A 20013-nucleotide genomic window follows, 5' to 3' on the forward strand; every position below is an offset into this window, starting at 1 on the left:
ATTCTTCATCATCTATCACCTTTCTTCTAAAGTCCGACTAATATCGTAATTGTATAGCCTCGCTCAAACAATCAAAATTGATAACTGCATACATGCTTTTTAAGATAACCATCTATTTCATTGGACACATAGTCCACTTCACACAGTAGTTACAGTGTTGGTGGCATGATGGAGGGACACAGCAACAATCAGCATCAGCTGGTAAATTTTCCATGACTGCATTTAAATAACTACTGGATTAGAATTGATCTGACCTCTGGTTTTAAGGCAGAAAGGTTCCATATTTGATGCACAGGGGCAAAGAAACCAAATATAATTCTTTTTTCATTGTGATGATGTGATGATGGTATGCTGATTAATCCAATTAGGATTAGGCAATGAGATTCAACAAGCAAACTTTACTGAATAACATTGCTTTAATTTTGGGGTACACTGCACTTCTGGACCGATATACAGTGGTACCTCGGTTCTCGAACTCACTAGAACTCGAATTTCTTGAAAGTCGAACAAACCAGTTTGACCTAGAACTCGATCTGAATATCAGAAGTCGAACCGTGAACCCTGACCTAATATAAATTGTACGCGCCAGGAAATGAGTCATACTACAATGCAATTCTTACTTGAATGCCTTCTTCACAGACTGGACGATTAACCAAATAAAGCAACGCAACATTAGAGTAACTAACAATAAATAAACCACTAACTTACGTGTACTATTAGAGCATTTATGTCATTTATTTAAACTTTATTTTATCAGGTAAATTAACTGAAAACCAGTTCTCACTGCTTTACGTGATATTCGGAAGAAATAGCAGATTACGCATCGGAACTGCCTGGGATACAAACGTCATGCATGTAACTAAACGCTTCAGCCAATAAGGGCAAAGGTGTGTCGTCACGGACGATCGGGGCAGGACAGGGGTAATGTTGGGATAAGATCTTTATCGTTTTGGAAGCCATTAAGAAAAAAATGCTCTTCTTGTTTTATCCTGTTCATTTTGTGTTTAAATGCTAAAAAAAAAAAACAACATATTTAGGTGTAATTTTGGGGGGCCGGGAACCAATTCATTAGTTTTCCATTATTTCTTATGGGAAAAATTATATCAGAACTCGAACTTTTTAGGATTCGATCCGGAGTCCGGAATGGATTAAGTTCGAGAACCGAGGTACCACTGTACTGGCTTTCCAAATGATACATAAGGACATAAGAAATTTACAAATGAGAGGAGGCCATTCGGCCCATCAAGCTCGTTTGGGGAGAACTTGACTAATAGCTCATAGTTGTTAAAATCTTATCTAGCTGTGATTTAACTGTTCTGTCAAGTACATATGTATTATGACAAAACAATAGGAGAACCTTGCTTTGCAATAAATCCACCAACCGAGTCGATACATTCCATGTACATTCCAGGAGCAGGAATGTATTTCCATATGCTGTCACTCAGACATTAAAAACGCCTTACAAGTGACTGCATTAGGAGTGTTATGTTTCGTTTCACAAATTAATATGAAAAGTTGAAGAATATGGAAAAAGTAACGACCCAGCATTACGTCAGGCAGTGAGGCTGCTGAGGGATCGCGGACTGGTTTTGTAAAAGGAGCTGGGGCTGAATTCATACGCCAGACTTTGTCAGATAAGTCCTCAGGAAGCAGCAGCCCATGTTAATCCTCTCTGCAAGGCCACGTGTTGGTGCTGATCCCCTGTCATGTGTTTGCCCACCGCAGGACAGATCTCCCTGAAACACTGGTCCGCTGCGGTAGAGGCTGTGCTTCAGCTGGGCCTGCCCTGGCGGGTGCTACGCCCCCAGCTGGTGACCAGTACACAGGATGGGTTGCTGGACTATCAGGCGTGGTTTTGTGAGCTTGCCATCACTGAGCCGAGGACTGAGGTAAAACAAATGGGGTCCACCATTCCATCTAAAAGAACTAAATATTCACCCCAACACAGAATATTTCTGATTTACTGGGCCAGCTATGCCTATTCAGAAGTGTCAAGATGCATACCATTTGCACATACTGTTTCTACTTTTTAAAACAGCTTGTTCACCAGAATCTTCTTGAGACTATGTACAAGCATCACTCCAACCTTGAGACCATCTTTAGAATCATTGACACTGATCATTCAGGTAAGAATAGCAGTTATTTTCCAGCCTATTACATGGCCATTGCTAAAGCTTTTAGCAGAAGTATAAATATTGTAATGCGTGGTAATGTGCAATGTCGACAGGTGAGCAGCAGTTAGGTGGCTAGGTTGTACCTTTTGCTGGTCTTGTGTATTTTTGCAGTAGACTTGATCATGGCACAAGAGCACGTAACTATCCTTCCCTCCATCTTATGCATATCAGTAACACCATACACAGACTGGAGGTACGATTCAAACGTATTATTAACTTTAATTGAATCGATCAAAACTGCTTAAGTATATTTCACTGAGCATTCGCAGCACATTCATTTATTCATTCAACAATCCACTCAACAAAATGCTCAGTGCAATACAGCTAGAATGCTTAAGTACTGTATGTGCAGAATGTTTTATTCAAGTCATTACTACAGTCTTATGTGCAGTGCTTTCTCTTACATTCTCTGCCCCGTCACTGTTTATAATTTTCTAAATGTCTTTTAATGAAATGAAAAGTGTCCTTCTATCCATATGTCGTCAGGGTTCATCTCCTTCGAAGAGTTTCATCAGACATGGAAGCTGTTCAGCTCCCATTTAAACATGGGGATAAGTGACAAGGCAATCTCAGACATGGCAGTCAGCATTGACTTCAACAAAGATGGGAAAATTGACATCAACGAGTTCATGGAGGCCTTCCGCCTAGTGCACAGGACTATGAAGCACCCAGCCGAATGCGAAGATTCAAGTGCGAGCCTTTTGCAGTCTACATTTCAATAAATGCGTACTTATTGAAACACATGGAGGTTTATAAGGTTATAAGCTAAAGGACCAGCATAGGTTTGCTGAAAATCCTTGCTTAAAATGAAGTGAACCCAATATATCATTTTCACAGAATACTGAAATAGACACATTTCCCCCCATTTCTACCTCTGCTATGCCAGATTTACCAATAAAAAATACAGGTGCCACTGTACACCCTCTGATTTTTCAATATTGGGCAGATTTATACAAAATGTATACTTGCCTCAATTTCTAGTTGGAATCGTGTGCTGGCAACTGTGTCAAATAATCCTCATAATGATTTGGAAACCGATTTACTGGAGCATTGTCATATTCAGCTAATCTGCTGAATATGACAATGAGTATAAGATTTAAACAAGGTCATTTGGCTAACTTCTGGATTAGAATTGATTTGGGTTCTGGTTTTTATGCAAAAAGGTTCCATATTTAATGTAAAAAAAAGTCAAAGATTATTCTATTTTGGTTGTTATGATGTGATAATTGCATACTTATTATTCCAAATAGGCAAAGAGACTCAGACAAACTTTATTGAATAACATTGCTTTAATCTTGGGGTACACTGCACTTCTGGACAGATATGTTGGCTTTCCATATGTATTATTACAGAACAATAGAAGAACGTAGCTCTGCATTATATCCATCAACAAATCAACACCGTGCCAATTCCAGGAATAGGCTGCCTAATGCTGAAAATGATAAAAATGCATATTTACATGTTGACACTCGGACATTAAAAACACCTTACAAGTGTACATTTGTACCCACAGAGAAGTGCCAAGTCTTATATTAAAAAAACTGAAGAAGCTTCCTAGCACTGCAGTGAGTCTTTACAAATGTTTGATCACTTTCCAGGAGATAGATTTCAATTAGGATAAACAGTTCAAGGCCTCAGGCAGGAGCCATCGATGCACCCTGCCAGTCGAGGTGAAACGTAATTCCCAGCAGCAGCAGCAGAAGGAGGAGGAGGACAAACTGTGAGAACATCACATCAGCTGAGCATGCCACCCCTGACATGGACGCCATCCTGTAGACCGTGCTCGATCAGTTTGATATCCTCCATATCATCCTTGATAACACTTATCAGGTGAGTCAGGCCCTCCTGCTCCTGTTTTAAATGCTGTAACACAGAGGAGAGGCGTTTCCCACCAGCGACACAGGACTGCGAAGCCAATGCGCGCAAACAAACAAGACATCCGGAAGCATGACTGAACCTTCACTAGAACTTGCCTGCTTTATCTCCCTCAACAAGTCTGCATCGACGCTGTAGCGCTCCTCCGAGCGGACTGCCCCGAAGTGGTTCTGCATGCGGATCTGAGACATCAGCTCATTCAGCCGACCCTAAGGACAGAAACAAAATGGTCACACCTCATTAGCATATAACTGTCATATTAGAATACTGCAGGGCTCTAAGTCACAATATCATCGAAATCCGAATAGTCTTCTATCCATTTCCCAGAATGGCTTATCGAGGGCACAGACTCATACACAGCACACATCTGGCATCATAAACCGGGTGCATTCGGTATTGAGGCTACAAATGACTTGCTTAGCTCAGATGCTCTAAGTTGAGCACCGGGAAGTAGTTTGAGAAGCCCCTGGTGTCTGAAGATCTTTGCCACAGTACTGGCTTATACAACTCACATTTCTGGACTGTATAAATGTAAAGTCAGTCCAGACCATTTTCCCACGACTCAGGCACACTATCATTCAAGCCTGTGCTTTAGAGGAATGTAAAACAAAATAAAATTGTCTGCCAAAGTTTGAGTTTCCATCCATCCGATTTCTATAACTGCCTGTCCTATTCAGGGTCACGGGGGGGGGGGGGGGGTTGGAGGCTGTCCAGGCGGCTATGAGTGCAAGACAAGGAACAAGCCAGGATGGGGTACCAACCGATGGCAGGTCTCACAAGCAAACAAACAAACACACACACACACACACAATTTGGTAACTCCAATTAACCTCGGTATGGTTCTGGACTGTGGGGGGATCCAGAGTATCTGGAGGAAACCCCACAATGACACAGGGAGAACATGCAAACTCCACACACATGGAGCCATGGCAGAGACTCAGACCCTGGTCCCCGAGGTAGCATCCCGTCCAGGGTGTCCTCCTGCCCTGAGCTTCCGCGGATAAACTCAACACCCTCTGTCAGCCTGTGCTGGATAAGCAGTTATGTAAAACTGATCAAAAGTAAACACCAGCCAGCCAGGGCGTCTATTAGTAAAATGTCCAAAATCCCTTTAACTAAAGACAGGTAAAAGTGGAGATAAAATGTTAAAGTTAAACCTTGAACTGGGTGGGAGCGTTGAGCTCAGACTGGATGGTGTCCAGCTGCACGCGGAGATGCTCCTCGTCCACCTGGATAGCGTAGCCGCTCTTCCTCTGAATCTCCTGCTTGATTAACACCTGAAAGGACACAGATCAGGCAGCGAATGTCAGGAAAGACACTCGGTGACGCAGGATGGCACGGAATCGGAACACTCAAAAATTTTCCCCAGATAAATTAATGATGACTGTTTCTTCGCTTTACACCATTTCGGCTTAAGAAAGGTTTCATAGGAACGTTCTGCTTTCATAAAGGTGGATGTGTTTATACCTGAAGCACTCTGTGGGACAAGGCCATCAACTTCCTTTTGTACTGAGCAATTTTGGCCACTGTAGTTGCCTGGTTCTTCTGTAGTTCGCTTATGTCATTAGAGATTATCTGTTGAATAAAAGAATAAACCAAAGATTAAATAAAGGCGCAAGAACCTTCACTTCATTTCAAATACTAAAAAATCTTTAGCAAGTACAACAAAATCAGATTTTGCACAAAAAAAGAAGCACAATTAATCTAAAACTTACATTTAAAAATGATATGTGCTACAGTAACAGAAAGGAAATTGACTGAAATGTTCAAGATACATTGTCAAGATACATGAGGCCTCAAAATCCAGTGGTGGACTGATGCAATGTTGATGATCTGGTTTGAATAACCTGAAGCCAATAAATGAATCAGAAGCAACTGGATTTGTTTCTCCTATCACTACTTTAATGAATTTACTAAATACAAAACGGTAATTTCTCACATCAACTCGAGTCTGGTGCTGTTTTGTCATTTGGTCTTGGATCTTGAGTCTGCGGAGCAGCTCTTTGAAGCCAACCATAGGTACTGGAATCAACCTGTCAATCATTATAATACTGTCAGATTACGATGGAAGCATGTGGAACCAAGTATGTTACCAAAATGGTCATTTTAAATTCAAATGCAGACCTATCTGGATCGGGGTTATCAACTTTGGCCTGCTCCCAGATGATAGGGTCCACACCTGACAGGCCGGAAAAATATTACCGTTATTGATTTTGAAGACTGACAAGATTCAGCACGCAGGGCAAAGCGGAGACCAGCAAAGACACTGGTAATGACTAACCAGCAGGTGGATTCTGCAGGAGCTGCTTCAGCTGCGCAGGCGAGAGCTCATTGCGGGTGACAGACATGACCACACCCAGCTGCTGGAGCTGCGTTTTCACATTGACCTGCTCCACGAAGCCAAAGAGCGAGGAGGCCGCTATCCTCTTGGACGTACCATTTGGGGAGCGTTCGACTACATATATGATTACCTCCGTCCTGTTAAGAAGACATTAACCACCAGTCATTCCCACAGAAAACTATTGCGTGTCAGAGATATTTTAAGGCAGCGATAAGGAGTCTCGAAAAGTGACACGGCTGTACTCACTGGTCATCAGGCAGGGCTTTAACGCCCTCGATGTTTACGGTCAGAGTCTGGTTCCCTCCGAGGACCTTGTGCAGAGACTCCACCAGTTGCTGCTGCTGACTCCGGACATCCTCCTCCTTCTTGTTCAGAGCTAAGACCACCAAGCCGTCCTCGTCCTTACTACCTGGGATGCAACTGTAACCCACTGCCTACGGTCACAAAAAATGTACATCAAATGGATTGCTTAGCCCTACACATGCTACATACACTCCATGAACAAAAGAATAGGAACACCAGGCCATTACACCCATAGAGACTTTTATGACATCAAATTCTAAATCCATAGGCATCAGTAAGGAGTTGGTCCCCCCTATGCATACCAAGACATTTTGGACAATTCCAAACTTTGTGGGATCAGTTTCTGTTCCAGTATGACTGTGCCCCAGTGCACAAAGCAAAGTCCATAAAGACATGGTTGGGTGAGTTTGGTGTAGAAGAACTTCACTGGCCTGCACAGAGCCCTGACCTCAACCCCATCAAACACCTTTGGGATGAACTAGAAAAGAGATTGCAAGCCAGGCCTTCAGGTCCAACATCAGTGCCTGACCTCACAATTGCCCCTTCTGGATTAACAGGCATGTAATTGCACCACAAACACATTATAAACTTGTGGAAAGCCTTCCCAGAAGAGTGGCAGCTGTTACAGCTGCAAAGGGGAGACCAGCTCCATATTGATGCCTATGGATTTAGAATGATGTCATAAAAGTTCCTGTGGGTGTAATGGCCGGGTGTCCCAATACTTTTGTTCATATGGTGTGTAGGTTCCAGTCAAAATTAAGAAAATTAAGTGGGTCCCTCCGCATGCAGAAGAAAATGAAATCAATACTCCACCATCTCATGATCATTCCCATATATTATGTCAGAGGTCATCCTCAGTGTCAGAGGGTCCTACCTTGAATCTGCAAAATGGGTTCTCCTGGGTGAAATCAACAGGGGCGATATTGTTGTTGAAGTAACCCTTGCCGGTACCCCAGAAAGCCTGAAGCTGATTCCACTTGGCCAAGATGGCGTCACGCTCATCGCCAAGAAGAGTGGGTGCAGAGAGAGCGCTGGCTGTGTTGATCAGCTGGTTGGATTGCGATGGCGCTTGTCCAGGCTGCCCAAACAAGCCTCCTAAAGAAATTTAGAAAGCCTTTTCTTGCTTAACCATAATTACTTCCTCACTTTATTATATCTACATGTTGGTATTTTTAATTACAGAACTTCTATACATAAAAATGTGGGTTTCGTATAGAAACTATCCCATTCATCCATCTATGTTCTGTAACCACTAGTCTTATTCAGGGTCACGGGGGGTCTGGAGCCAATGACGGATGTGCAAAGTGCAAGGCTGGGATATAAAATTTCCAGAAAAATATTCCAAGACCGTACAAAATCACTGACCCAAGAATAACGACAGAGCTTTAGGATAAGCGCAAGGCAGCCTGAAGTGAGCAAACAGCAGGCGGTAATCCCAGCATGGCTCACAATCCAGCTGACTCACCCTGTTGTTGTTGTGGTTGAACATTAAACCCTCCGAAGTTTAGTCCTGTTCCGAGTGCAGTGCCAAAACCAGTGCCAGTGGCCGCGCCAGTGCTCAAGCCAGACGAGAATCCAAATCCTTTATTCTGAGTACTAGCAAACAGGCCACCTGCAAAATGCAAACAGAACACACAAATAAAATAATTTAAGCTAATTTTCCATAAATAAAAATTTATGTTTAAAATTTGGTTTCATACAGCATCAGAAGTTAATTATTATCACAACAATTAAACTATTGCCAAATACCCTGCATAATTAGGACATGTAATGTGAGTTTTATTGATGAAACTAAACGCCAGTTATCATCATTCATTCAGGCTGGTTATTTTTATAGTATGTCTTTTCCCATTTAAAACAAGTCCCAAAAATTCTTAAAATATCAAATGCAGGTAAATTATAAGATGTATTCTATATGAGGAAATGGCCAATGAGCCCCACACAGTATTATAAAGGGTCAATAATTATAAAACTGCTTATTAACGTACTGGCAATACGACAAGCAAGCCACGACATAAGTCTGGCCACTCATGATTATGTCATCATGGTCATACCACCAAGGAAAAACAAACGAAAGATTGATTTTAAACGTCAGCATATTCTATCATAAATGCCTTGGCGTGACCTATGAATTCCGTCAGACAGGAGATCCGGGTTCTCACCTGTGTTTGTAGGAGCAGAGAAACTGAATGATGATCCAGGAGCAGTTGTTGTGGTCGCGCCAAACCCACCAAAAGCACCTATGAGATGCCCACGATACCATAAAAATAAGACACAGACAACTCGGAAAAGCTGAAGATTAGCAGTTCGCATACGACACTTACATGATTAACTCAAAGATGCGACATGTACAGGATTATTAGAATCTCAGAAAAGCAGACAGGTGAATCAGACTGTTCCTACAGTACTGATCATAATTTACATAGATTTCAAATCAACAGGCATCATGCAAATAGATATCTAATGTAAACACTGGATATGTGAAATATACTAAAATGGACAAAACCAAACATTACCAAACTTGAACTCACGCCACAAAGCAATTTCAAATGATTAACCAAGAAGACGATGACAAACCTCACAAAATGAAAAGAAATAGTGGGAAATGTGTCTTTGTTGCCAAAAATAAAAACATGGATGGTGGAAAATGTGCTTGAAAAGCAGACTTAACTGATTGATTTTTAAAAGCATCTACCTGAACTAACCAGGCTACTACCAAAATTGAAAACGGTAGCTGTAGTGGTGGGTGCACCAAAACTCCCAACATTAAAGCTGATAGCGGCCGCATTCGCATTTAATCCGAAATCCCCAAAACTAAACCCACCGGTGGTGGTGCTGGCAGCTCCCAGCCCCCCAAATCCTGCAGAGAGGGGACAGGGAGCAAGCAAGAGGCACAGAGGGTTAGGAGAGAATGCAATACGGCAAAAGGAGAGGAATCTAGCAAACAGAAAAACTGTAGATACACGACACTCTACAGAGAGACTGAAGCTGTCATTTTAACCATTATAATGGAGGACAGTGATGATGTCAGTTTAAAATGAGCTATTTTTGGTAATCATGGGTCCTCATTTTTGGTCTTCTCACATCAGCAGTTGGTCTGTGTATATTATGGATATCTTATTATGATTTAAACTTGTACTCCATAAATATGGTGTGTGTTATTTATGAGTCTACTATTAGTTGGTTATTAGTACTAGAAACTAGGGGTGCACCGATCGATCGGCGCACCGATCGATCAGCCTCGATCACGTTAATTTGAGGGGATCAGAAATCGACCATATTCCCATGAGATCCACCGATCTTAGTTATATGCTTTTAACTCTTTGGGGTCGAGTATGTCGTCGACGACATCGCGTACTTTTCGCGTCCATTTCAGTTTATAAATATCTCGCTGAAATCTTAATGTATAATCATGAAAAAAACGCTGGCTAAATCCGTAATCTGTCTTCTTTTCAAAACGTCCATTGTCGGAAGTATTAAAGTTTTTTTAATTAGGTTAAATCGGCAAAAAAGTAAACCATGTCATCTTACTTTGTTTTACCTGCATCGGGGGCGTGTAGTGCCGCTCTCACCCGAAGATCGCTATTCACATTCTAAATAGCCGCATTAGCGCGTATTCAAATCGCATTCGCATGGTAATTTCATTAACAGCGCAACGGTGAAACGCGATCCAGATACATCCCCTTCAGCGCCATAAAAGGGGGTTGGGGACGTGGCCAGGTGACAATGGCTCATTCATACACATGAAAGTTGCTACATATTCAATGAAAGGAGCCAGAAATAGTTACATGAGTTAGGTTTTTCTTATTTATTTATCCAAATTAATGTTGCATCTACACCATTTAGTCATCTTCATGTAGCCAAGACTTTGGTGATCAGATATCTGGGATCAAAACAAACTGCCAGCATTGCTTACTATGTACTTTTATAATGTTTCTGCAAGTGTTCCAAACTGCATTTTGCAATGTCTATACTTTGATGTCAAATTTCAAACTTAACAAAAATCTGACATATTTACAATATATATTAAAATAAAGATGAGTGTAATGGCAAAACAAATATATAAGAAATAATTTATTTGCCATGAATTAAGTGTGATGAAATGTGTGATCATGCCCCAGTCAGTGAAAGTGTGTTTCCTACCCCTAGGCCACAGAGGGTTAAATCAGCCTTTTCTCCCATTCCCGAGAGAGGTGCAGTGCAGGCTGCCTCCCTCCCTATTTTTTGGACAAGTGTGTCATAACAGCTATATATATATTTTTTTTTTTACAAAATTAGAGAAATTAAAGTCTGGAAGAAAAAATATGATTTTGTAGTTCAAACAGCAATGCTCATTTATATGTTCATTTATATTTGAGGACACTACCTCATGTTTTGTGAGTATTCATATCAATTTACTCAATAAAAATGGAAACATTGAAGTAACTGTCTTTTAGTTATGAAAGAAACAAGATCGGCAAAAAAAAATCGAGATCGGCAGGTAAGGTTGCCTAAGGATCGGTGATCGTTGATCGGCCAGAAAACTGCAATCGGTGCACCCCTACTAGAAACGATTTAAGAGAGTACTCAAACCAACATTATTCTGAATAAATAAAACTATCTTTAACTAGGCTTACTATTTTAAGTCATCATTAACACACTGAGGACAAAACCTTCATGTCAGTTGTCCCCAGGGACTGGTTTGTGCTTGAGGAACACTGCTTCATGTTATGGACCAGAAACACACTTAAAAAGTCCAGGCTTCTGAGATTTTATAAAAATAAATACTTCAAAAGTCATTAGCAATGATTGAATAAGTAGAAACAAAAAGTGTCAAATTTTATTCAGCAATCAGCAGCACCACACCACCAACACCTTAGTACCTTGTGTAGGCATTATACTAATTTGCTTATTGAATTGTGGGAGAAAATAATGTCTGTATAGTGCTGAAAAGCCAGCATCCATTATCTAAAGCCCCGCAATAACATACAGTTTGTTGCTGTCAAAATCAAATTAAATTAAATGGTCTATTTGATTTTTCTGGAGGAAAATTAATCATTTAGATTAAGCGACCAATTGGTAAAAGTCGACAAATTAATCCTAGAAAAATAGTCGTTAGTGGCAGTCCTAGTCATAAATACTCAACGTTCCAAAACAAAATACATCTTTCACAACAGCAGCTTATATTTACCAGGGTGAAAATATTGCCAGCCATACAGAACACATTCTCCAAAGTAGTACTACAAAGCACATATACTTTCTAGGCAGTTAAACCATTAACAGGAATCATGCCACAATAACAAAGGGATGCATCTGATGATGCCTGTTGGTTTGCGGATGTCTGTCTAATGCTAATAAGTTTTACACTGCAGAACTACCTCAGCAGGCTAAAGAACAAAAACAGCAGTGCGTAGTTTGGGCTCAGCTATAAATGAATTTATGCATAATCATAAAGGCCGTCATTTAATGGAACCCAATCATTTTCATAATATCGACACGTTTGAAAAGTGCTGTTAATTACTAATTTTCCAGAGATATAAAAAATGCTCTTATTCAGAATATAGTAGCCATCTTAAAGCAGAATTAAGGCCTGTCATTTCAAATGCTAATTATTTTAAAAAGCCAAACAATAAAGTCATGTCATTTTAAATACTCCTGGAACACCAGAAATCAGCTAGAACTGTGAGAGATCTGATGTAATGGGATATTAAAGGTGCAAAACATCACTTTGTACCTGTAGTTGTAGATCCAAATCCAAAACCAGTAGTGGGCGCTGTTGTAGTGGTGGCCCCAAACCCAGTGGCTGTAAGACCTGTAACAACAATTTTACTGCTTACAACACTGTTTCCCAACTCAGTCCTTGGGAACCCAAAGACAGTTTACGTTCTTGCTCCCTCCCAGCTCCCTGTCAGACAGTACATGTTTTTGCTCTCTAGGGAACTGGGAGGGAGCAAAAACATGGACTGTCTGACACTGGGTCAAAAGGACAAACGACACATGGTGTTGTCACATAAACCAGGTCTGCCATCATAAACAACTGGTTAAATTCCTTCTGACTTGATAGTATAGCATGATATAAAGTGAGAGGTAGGTACAGCATGCCAAACCAGCAATATTAGAGTATTTTAACATTTCTGCTTAACACAAAGGGAATTCACAGTTCTTCACCTGAAACAAGTTTTGATCAGGCCATATTGCACTTGAAAAGAATTCTTTTGTGAGTAGCAGGTAACTATACTGCATGATTTTTAAAAATATGCAGCATGCTATAAAACATATGCATGCTGCTTCTTAAATAAGTACTTTTTATTGACCATTTATGAGGCATTCATGGGAAAATTCTGACACTACAGAGACAACCTCTTTCTCAACTCCGCAACTGTAGAACATAAATGAAACCAAACATGAAACTACTTCTTCTGGAAAGGCATTCATCTTAACAGCTGAGCAGATTTCCCATATTGATAACTCAATCCCTAAAATCTGATATCATAAACCAACCCATTAATTTATATATTTTGGGTGATATTCCCATTTTATTTGAAAGTAAAACTAAATATATATAAAGGGAGCATCAGAAAAGTTGGAAAATCTGCACAGATTTTTTCTCAAAATTATTTTAAAGTATAGTACTTAAAAACCAGCACCTGTTCTTAGGGTTGCAACGGTGTACAGATTTCACGGAATACCACAGCAATAAACTATATTGTCTACTGCAACATTAAACTACAGTGATCACTTTACTTTTTAGTGTGAACTGGTGTTAATGACTCCGCTGGCTGAAAAATATCTGTTTTCTTTGCTTGATTTCAGAACTCACTCTTTTAGTCTATTCCTAGTTTTTCAATCAATACTATTACCTAAATATCCCATATCTAAAATATTAGTTTACATTTTCTTCAGTTGAAATTGCTGCTATCCAACAACATGGTTCTTTGGTATACTTCGATTCACTCCAGTTCACTCTGAACAGAATTATGAAGTTTTATGTATTTTGCGTGAAAATCTGATGCCATTGCAACCCTACCTGTTATACACCATCCTGCTTGCTATGAGTGTTATGAAAATTTAATGCAAACTAGATAATTCAACAATGAACAATTACAACAAAATTAATCACTTGTTTATAAGGGAGTTAAATATTCACCATACAACTGACCCTTCAATACAACCTTTTTTTGCTGGATTGAGCATTTATCCAATGACATAACCAATCATGGAAAAACAATGTCATGTAGTACTAAATAAATATGATAAAGGGAAAAAAAATCACTGATTCAGTATCAATCAGGGTACAATAATACTGTAATGAGAAAGAAGGTCACCAAACTTGTGTATGAACTTACTACCAAATCCAGATGAGGCGGCAGTGGTGGTGCTGCCAAAACCAAAACCAGTTGAGGCTGTTGTTTTGGGGGCAAATGAAGAAAATGAAAATCCAGAAGAGCCTTGAGCAATAAAAAGAAATTTTAGTGCCAACAGTAATGGACCAGGATGTGTGAAATGGGTTGTTTCCTGTGGCAACCAATCTAACAACTGAGAATAAATCATATGGCTCTTCCCCAGCTCAATAACACGACAAAAAAAGTCACAATATTGCGATTTTTTTGTGAAGACAATGATGGTTATGAGACTGACAATGGAATAATATATTGATGAGCAAGAATAGCCATTTATCTAGACAAAAAAAGGAATACCAATAGTGAATCTGAAAAGCAGTAGCGTGTTAACGTTAACTGCTTTTAAAGCTAATTTATAAACTAAATTATATACGAAACTGACAGGCAATTCACAGGATACTTTAAACGACGGTTCGGGCCGAATACAAACTCATTCCAAAATTTATTTTAACCAAGTTAGATTTTTCTTGTCACACAACAAGAAAAAATCGTTCTGCTTTATTTTCAATATGCAACATTAAGAAAGTTAATAGTAACGAGAAAAATACATACTTGGAGTATTAGTAGTGCCACCGCCAAAATTGAACGCCATGGCTCAGTATTTCCTGTTTCCCTGCTGTTCGCTGCTTATTTTCGTCCTCCTGAAACAAGAGCTTAGATGATGAGTTCCTACTAAGCCGGAAAAATGCATTTTCATTATCTTAAAATTTCAAGTTTACATTAACAATTAAAAAAACAGTCTTCAAACATTTAAATATTATTTTAATGCGGCTGCCATGAAAGGAAACCCAATAAAGCACCAATGGAAACCCTCGAATGCGTTCGGAAAAAATATTCTAATTGTGTGATTTAATATTTCGGCATTTGCAGTACGAAGTTTTAATACTGTAGGACCATCAACCATGTGGAGAGGGATGTTAGCATGCATGCTTGTCTACGATAAACGTCGTGGAAATGGTCATAATTAAAATGTTAGTAGTAGATAATGCTTGCGGTTTTATGTTTGCAGCTAGTTGCAGTTTAAGACACAAAGAAACACGGTAATCTGCTCGAGAGGACCCCTTTATGCAGGGTTGCCAACTTTGGTCAGTTGGCTGGAGATTTTCAGTTTCAGACAAGTCTGGACATACATTCACACGCATTTACATGTATGTAGCTGTTTTACTACATTGTAAGTATTCTGTAAGGTTTGCGAACTACCGCGACGCTTTTGATGTGGCTAATTTTAGGTTTATAATGGAATAATATAGATTTGCCGTAAAATTTCATGCGCGAGAGTGATACAGTGTCACACCAGATGCGTTAGAGTTGGCAACCCTGTTTAAGTATCTAACTGTTGTATTGAGCTAATATTTTCGCACTTCCCATATGAAAAAACAGCATGGTTCATATAAGACTATGAAGTATTTTTTCTTATTTCAATTGTATATGACATCAAATTACGTTTTTTTATGTTCACTACAACTCAGTATTTTTTTCTTATTTGGTTATGGCCACTTTCATACCAAAATACGCACAAGGGAAAAATATATAGGAAAAATATGAAACGTTTACATTAACTGTACATTTAACCATATGTGATAACATGTGGCTGAATAGAAAATACGTGTTTATTGTCTGTTTCTTTTTCTATTGGGAAACGGTGTTATACGAATACGAAATACACTACAATATACTATGTTTCACACGTTTTCTGTTTTTAATTTTCCCCCCATATCCCCTTTCTCTCCCAAGGGCTGTTTAAACCAAGTCCACCCCCCAATATACAACAACAACAAAAACTGAGTAGTCAAGATGAAGTAGGGAGGAAAATAAAACAACATGTATGCACAAAAGTGTATGCCTGGAATCAGTTCGGGTCCAGAGAGGCAAGGGTATTCACATATACAATAATAGGCTGCCACATTTTGTAAAAATTGGCCAACAAGCCTCTTAGGGAGTATTTCACTTTTTCTATTGAAAAGAAAGACATTAAATCAGGATGTAGCAGAGGGTGGATTTGGGCTCTTCCACTGTAACATGATACATCTACAGGCTATAAGGGAGGCAAAAGCAACACGTCAGTACCTTTTTTGGTAAGATTAAGTGGGCATATGAGGTGTCCCAAAAATAGCTATCAACGAGCAGGGTTCTAATGCGATATTAAGGGCCTCGCCTAACATTTGGGGAAAAAAAAGGAAACTCAGATAATTTTGGACAAGAATAAGACATATGAGTATGATTTGCTGTGACAAGCCACATCTATCACAGGAGTCACTCGTATCTGGAAACCGTTCATGAAATGAGTCCTGTGTAGGACCTTAAAGTGTTAAACTAAGGCGGGCACATGAAGGTGTGGAATGAATCTGTAACGCCTCTTCCCACCCCTGTCTGCCACATCAAGCTGAAGCTCCATTTCCCAATCACTCCTAATCCCGGCCAGAGAGAGACCACCTCTAAGGACAGTATGAGCTCATATAAGATTGAAATCCTACCATGAGCCCTTGGGGAGAGAAAGTCTCTTGGTGGCAAGTGGTTCTGGCAGAGGCTGAGGGAAAGATGTTAAATGTGTCAGGGGAAAATCACGAGCTTGAAAATACCCAAACATATGAGATTACGGTAAACTATACTTCAAGCGGGGATCATTAAAAGAGGTGAATAAAGCCTCTAAATATAAATTAGAAAAGCGGGCCAAGCCACCCCCCTCTCCATAATGCAAAAACTGAACCAAGATTAGAGGGGAGAAACAAGTGATTAAAACAGATAGGGCTGCTTGGGATGGGGGCGGAGAGTTTGAAATGTTGCCTAAATTGTTTCCAAATTTAAAGAAGACAGCACAGCAGTGTTTATAATACATTCAGGGTTAGAAGTCAGGAGGATACAAACCAGCACAGCCAGACGTGATGGACGAGAAGAATTGTCCTCCATCATACACCAGTTATACATAATACATAATTATACATCATTACACCAGTATACAGCCTTGTTTGAAGGAATCGTTGAACATGTCCAATAATAAGGGAGCAAGAAGGTGAGAAAATTCTATGTAAAAGTCAGCTGGAAACCAATCTGGACACAGCGCTTTGTTATTTCACATTAATGTAAGACAAGTGGTTTTCTCTTCCACCTATATAGGCCTGTCTAAGGTCTCCTTCTTGCTAGAGTCAAAAGTAGGGATATTTAAACCATCTAAAAATATATCCATTGTAGTCTTATTTACAGGGGTTCAGATTTTTAGAGACTAGAGTGAAAGGAAGCAAAGGCAGAGTTAATTTCGGCTGGGTCCGTAGTCAGGGAGCGGGAGGAGTCGTACACCTGAGGTATAAATTTACAGGCTGACTGACATTTCAGTTGAAGAGCTAAGAGGGACTTGGCTGTTGTTATATTGAATTTATAATATTCTAATTAAAGATGTATGATCTCTCCAGATTCAGTTGGTTTAGATAGACATGAGAAAATTCAATGAGATTAACTCAACAATGTTATGTTCTCTAAACATAAAGTGAATGCGTCAACTGTTGCTTTTTTAAAATATTCATTCTAGTTCTGTGGAACCACTGTTAAAGATTATTCAAAGAGTTATGCATAAAAGCTTATACTGACAAAACATTGATTTAATATGCATTGTGCGTGCATATAGAACTTACAAGTCTGACAGTACATTAATGTAACATGTCTTTAACATCAATGTATAACATATGTTTGATACAATATAAATATTTTATATGAATAAAGGGCATATATAACTAATGATACATTCATTTAGTATGGACTGTACATGAATGTAGGACTTAAATGTTTGACAATACATTTCACATGTGTTTTATATGAATAAAGGGCATAATGACACATTAAGTAAATATGCATTGTATATTTATTTTGAGTACCATATAAATAGCTTATATAAGTAAAACACAAGAGTCATATTGTATTTAATATGTATCCTTTTCCATATGATGAATCACCAAACGAAAAGGAGTGACGGATCATTTAGTTCACAAAGAAAGTCTGTTTACGAGTTTGGCAATTCTCCATTGACCTCTTTAATTATTAAGGTGTCTTATCGGCAGTCTCAGAACTAGCAGTCTCTGTAAATGCTAAGATTAATAATATGATTGACATTGACTTAACTAATCCCAGAGGGAAATTCTGTTAACGCAGCAGCAAGAGCATAGTGCACAGAGGAACATACATATAGAACAAAACTGGCAAAGTGCAAAGGTAGAGACGATGCCCAATAGTGTTTTTTAACACATTGCAGTGGAAAGAGTCAACTAAATGTGCTCCAGGATAGGGCCCTCTGATGTGGATGGTAAGAATTGTTCATATTATTAACAATAACACCCTCTCATCTGCTACTAGCTTCAGTGTGTTCCACATACACAGCAACTTGATGCACATGTTAAAAGACCTGAGTCTCCTCAGAAAGCAGAGCCTGCTCTGGCCTGTCCTGTACAGCACTGCTGTGCTGCCCACAGAGTCCAGTCTGTTGTTCCTTGTGGAACCCCCAGGGACTTGTACGGCTGAACCACCTCCTCTTCCTCCCTCTGGGGGTGACTGGGTGCAGGGGCTTCCTGTTACATCAGAAATCCACCACCAGCCACTGCAGTGCATGAAAACACCCCCAAAAAGTGATTGTTTCAGACATGTTGTTATCACTATGTCAAGCACCTTGAATCACACCACGTTCATTATCGCTTAGATCAGGCATATTAGCTGCTGTAATATTTTTACAAAAATAAATGCTAGTCTCTTCTAATAACATTCTTTCCAATACTGGCTACTGGGGGCACACAGAAGTAGCCCCATACATTAATTTATTATAATGCCTATACAGGCTACTTTTATGTCAGTCACTCTGTATGTGAGTCACTCTTGTTTGCCTCCTAATGTTGCACCACCTTTGGCGCCTTGCACAAATGTCATCCACCATCCATCTTCCATGCGAAACACACAGTTCTAATAAAATCCTTGGTAATGGAATTTCTACAGTGTATCTATGATTTGAATGTTAGGTAGAGGCTTAGGCTGTTATTTTACAGGAATCTGCGTGTTACGGGAAAACATGCAAAGTAAGGATGTGAGTCAAAGGAGTGAAATCTGTGTTGTGATGAAAATGAGAAATTGCTAAGAAGGGAAGTGAAGAAAATAACTGAAGATAAATAAGGAACCGTAACTTGCTGTACACGCACTGTGTCACTTGATCTGATTGTCACTTGATGAGTTCGTTGAAGATAATGATAATCTTTATTGTCATTGTCACTTGAACAATGAAATTGAAAATGCAATTCGACTCAATGTGAGGCATAAAACGAGAAATAAAATATATTTAAAATATACAAATTGCACGGAATATTGCACTGAATTACAAATTGCACTGAATACTGCATTGACTATACAGATTGCACTGGATATACAGACTGCACTGATGAAATATAAAAAAATTAACCATTCTGTTTTGCATTTAAAGCCATGATTGCTTTGGGATAAAAACTGCTTTTCAGGCAATTTGTCCTGGTTTTCATGGCTCTGTATCTCTTGCCTGATGGCAAAAGCTGAAAGATACAATGACCGGGATGTGATGAATCATGTAAAATGTCCATGGCTTTTTTCCGGCATCGGGAGGTGTAGATTTGTTCCATGGTGGGGAGACGGCAGCCAATTGTTTTCCCTGCTGCCCTGATGACCCTGTGGAGAGCTTTCATGTCTGAGGAAGTGCAGCTGCTGTACCACACGCAGAGTCCGTAATGTAAGTACGCTCTCCATGGAACAGTGTAAAAGGCAAGGAGCAGATTTTGGGGAAAACTCTGATTCTCAGAAAATACAGTCTCTGCTGCGCCTTCTTCAGCAGCTCCTTGGTGTTAGCACTCCAAGTCAGGTCATCCTCCAACTCCATACCCAGGAACCTGAACACCGGGACCCTCTCCACAAATGCCCCGGTGATGTTGAGTGGCTGGATGTC

General features: G+C 39.7%; 2 protein-coding genes across 7 annotated transcripts in view; one reads left to right on the forward strand and one right to left on the reverse strand.

Annotated features, from left to right (window-relative positions):
• Positions 1-3628, forward strand: part of LOC111852610 (serine/threonine-protein phosphatase with EF-hands 2-like) — a 17078-nt gene extending 13450 nt beyond the window's left edge. For both annotated transcript variants that reach the window (XM_072714631.1, XM_072714632.1), the window contains 3 exons: positions 1726-1889; positions 2039-2126; positions 2661-3628. In XM_072714631.1, the coding sequence (XP_072570732.1) occupies positions 1726-1889; positions 2039-2126; positions 2661-2896 (488 nt within the window). In that variant the 3' untranslated portion in view covers positions 2897-3628. The remainder of the gene's footprint in view (positions 1-1725; positions 1890-2038; positions 2127-2660) is intronic.
• On the reverse strand, positions 3445-15101 carry nup54 (nucleoporin 54). 5 transcript variants are annotated; one of them, XM_072714636.1, is made up of 15 exons: positions 14625-15101; positions 14019-14075; positions 12407-12484; positions 9518-9553; positions 8856-8933; positions 8159-8305; positions 7568-7788; positions 6637-6824; positions 6331-6527; positions 6174-6228; positions 5989-6082; positions 5517-5624; positions 5207-5326; positions 4148-4258; positions 3445-4037 (listed from the first exon to the last, which is right to left on the reverse strand). In XM_072714636.1, the coding sequence occupies exons 1-15, from the start codon at positions 14662-14664 to the stop codon at positions 3909-3911; spliced, it is 1659 nt and encodes a 552-aa protein (XP_072570737.1). In that variant the 5' UTR covers positions 14665-15101; the 3' UTR covers positions 3445-3908. The 5 variants fall into 5 exon arrangements, with proteins under 5 accessions (XP_072570737.1, XP_072570735.1, XP_072570738.1 ...); XM_072714634.1 differs by having other exon boundaries at positions 14019-14120; positions 14625-15099; XM_072714637.1 differs by lacking the exon at positions 14019-14075.
• Positions 15102-20013: the final 4912 nt, after the last annotated feature.

The sequence above is a fragment of the Paramormyrops kingsleyae genome, chromosome 7 (assembly GCF_048594095.1).
Source record: "Paramormyrops kingsleyae isolate MSU_618 chromosome 7, PKINGS_0.4, whole genome shotgun sequence".
In the NCBI taxonomy this organism is placed as follows: Eukaryota; Metazoa; Chordata; class Actinopteri; order Osteoglossiformes; family Mormyridae; genus Paramormyrops; species Paramormyrops kingsleyae.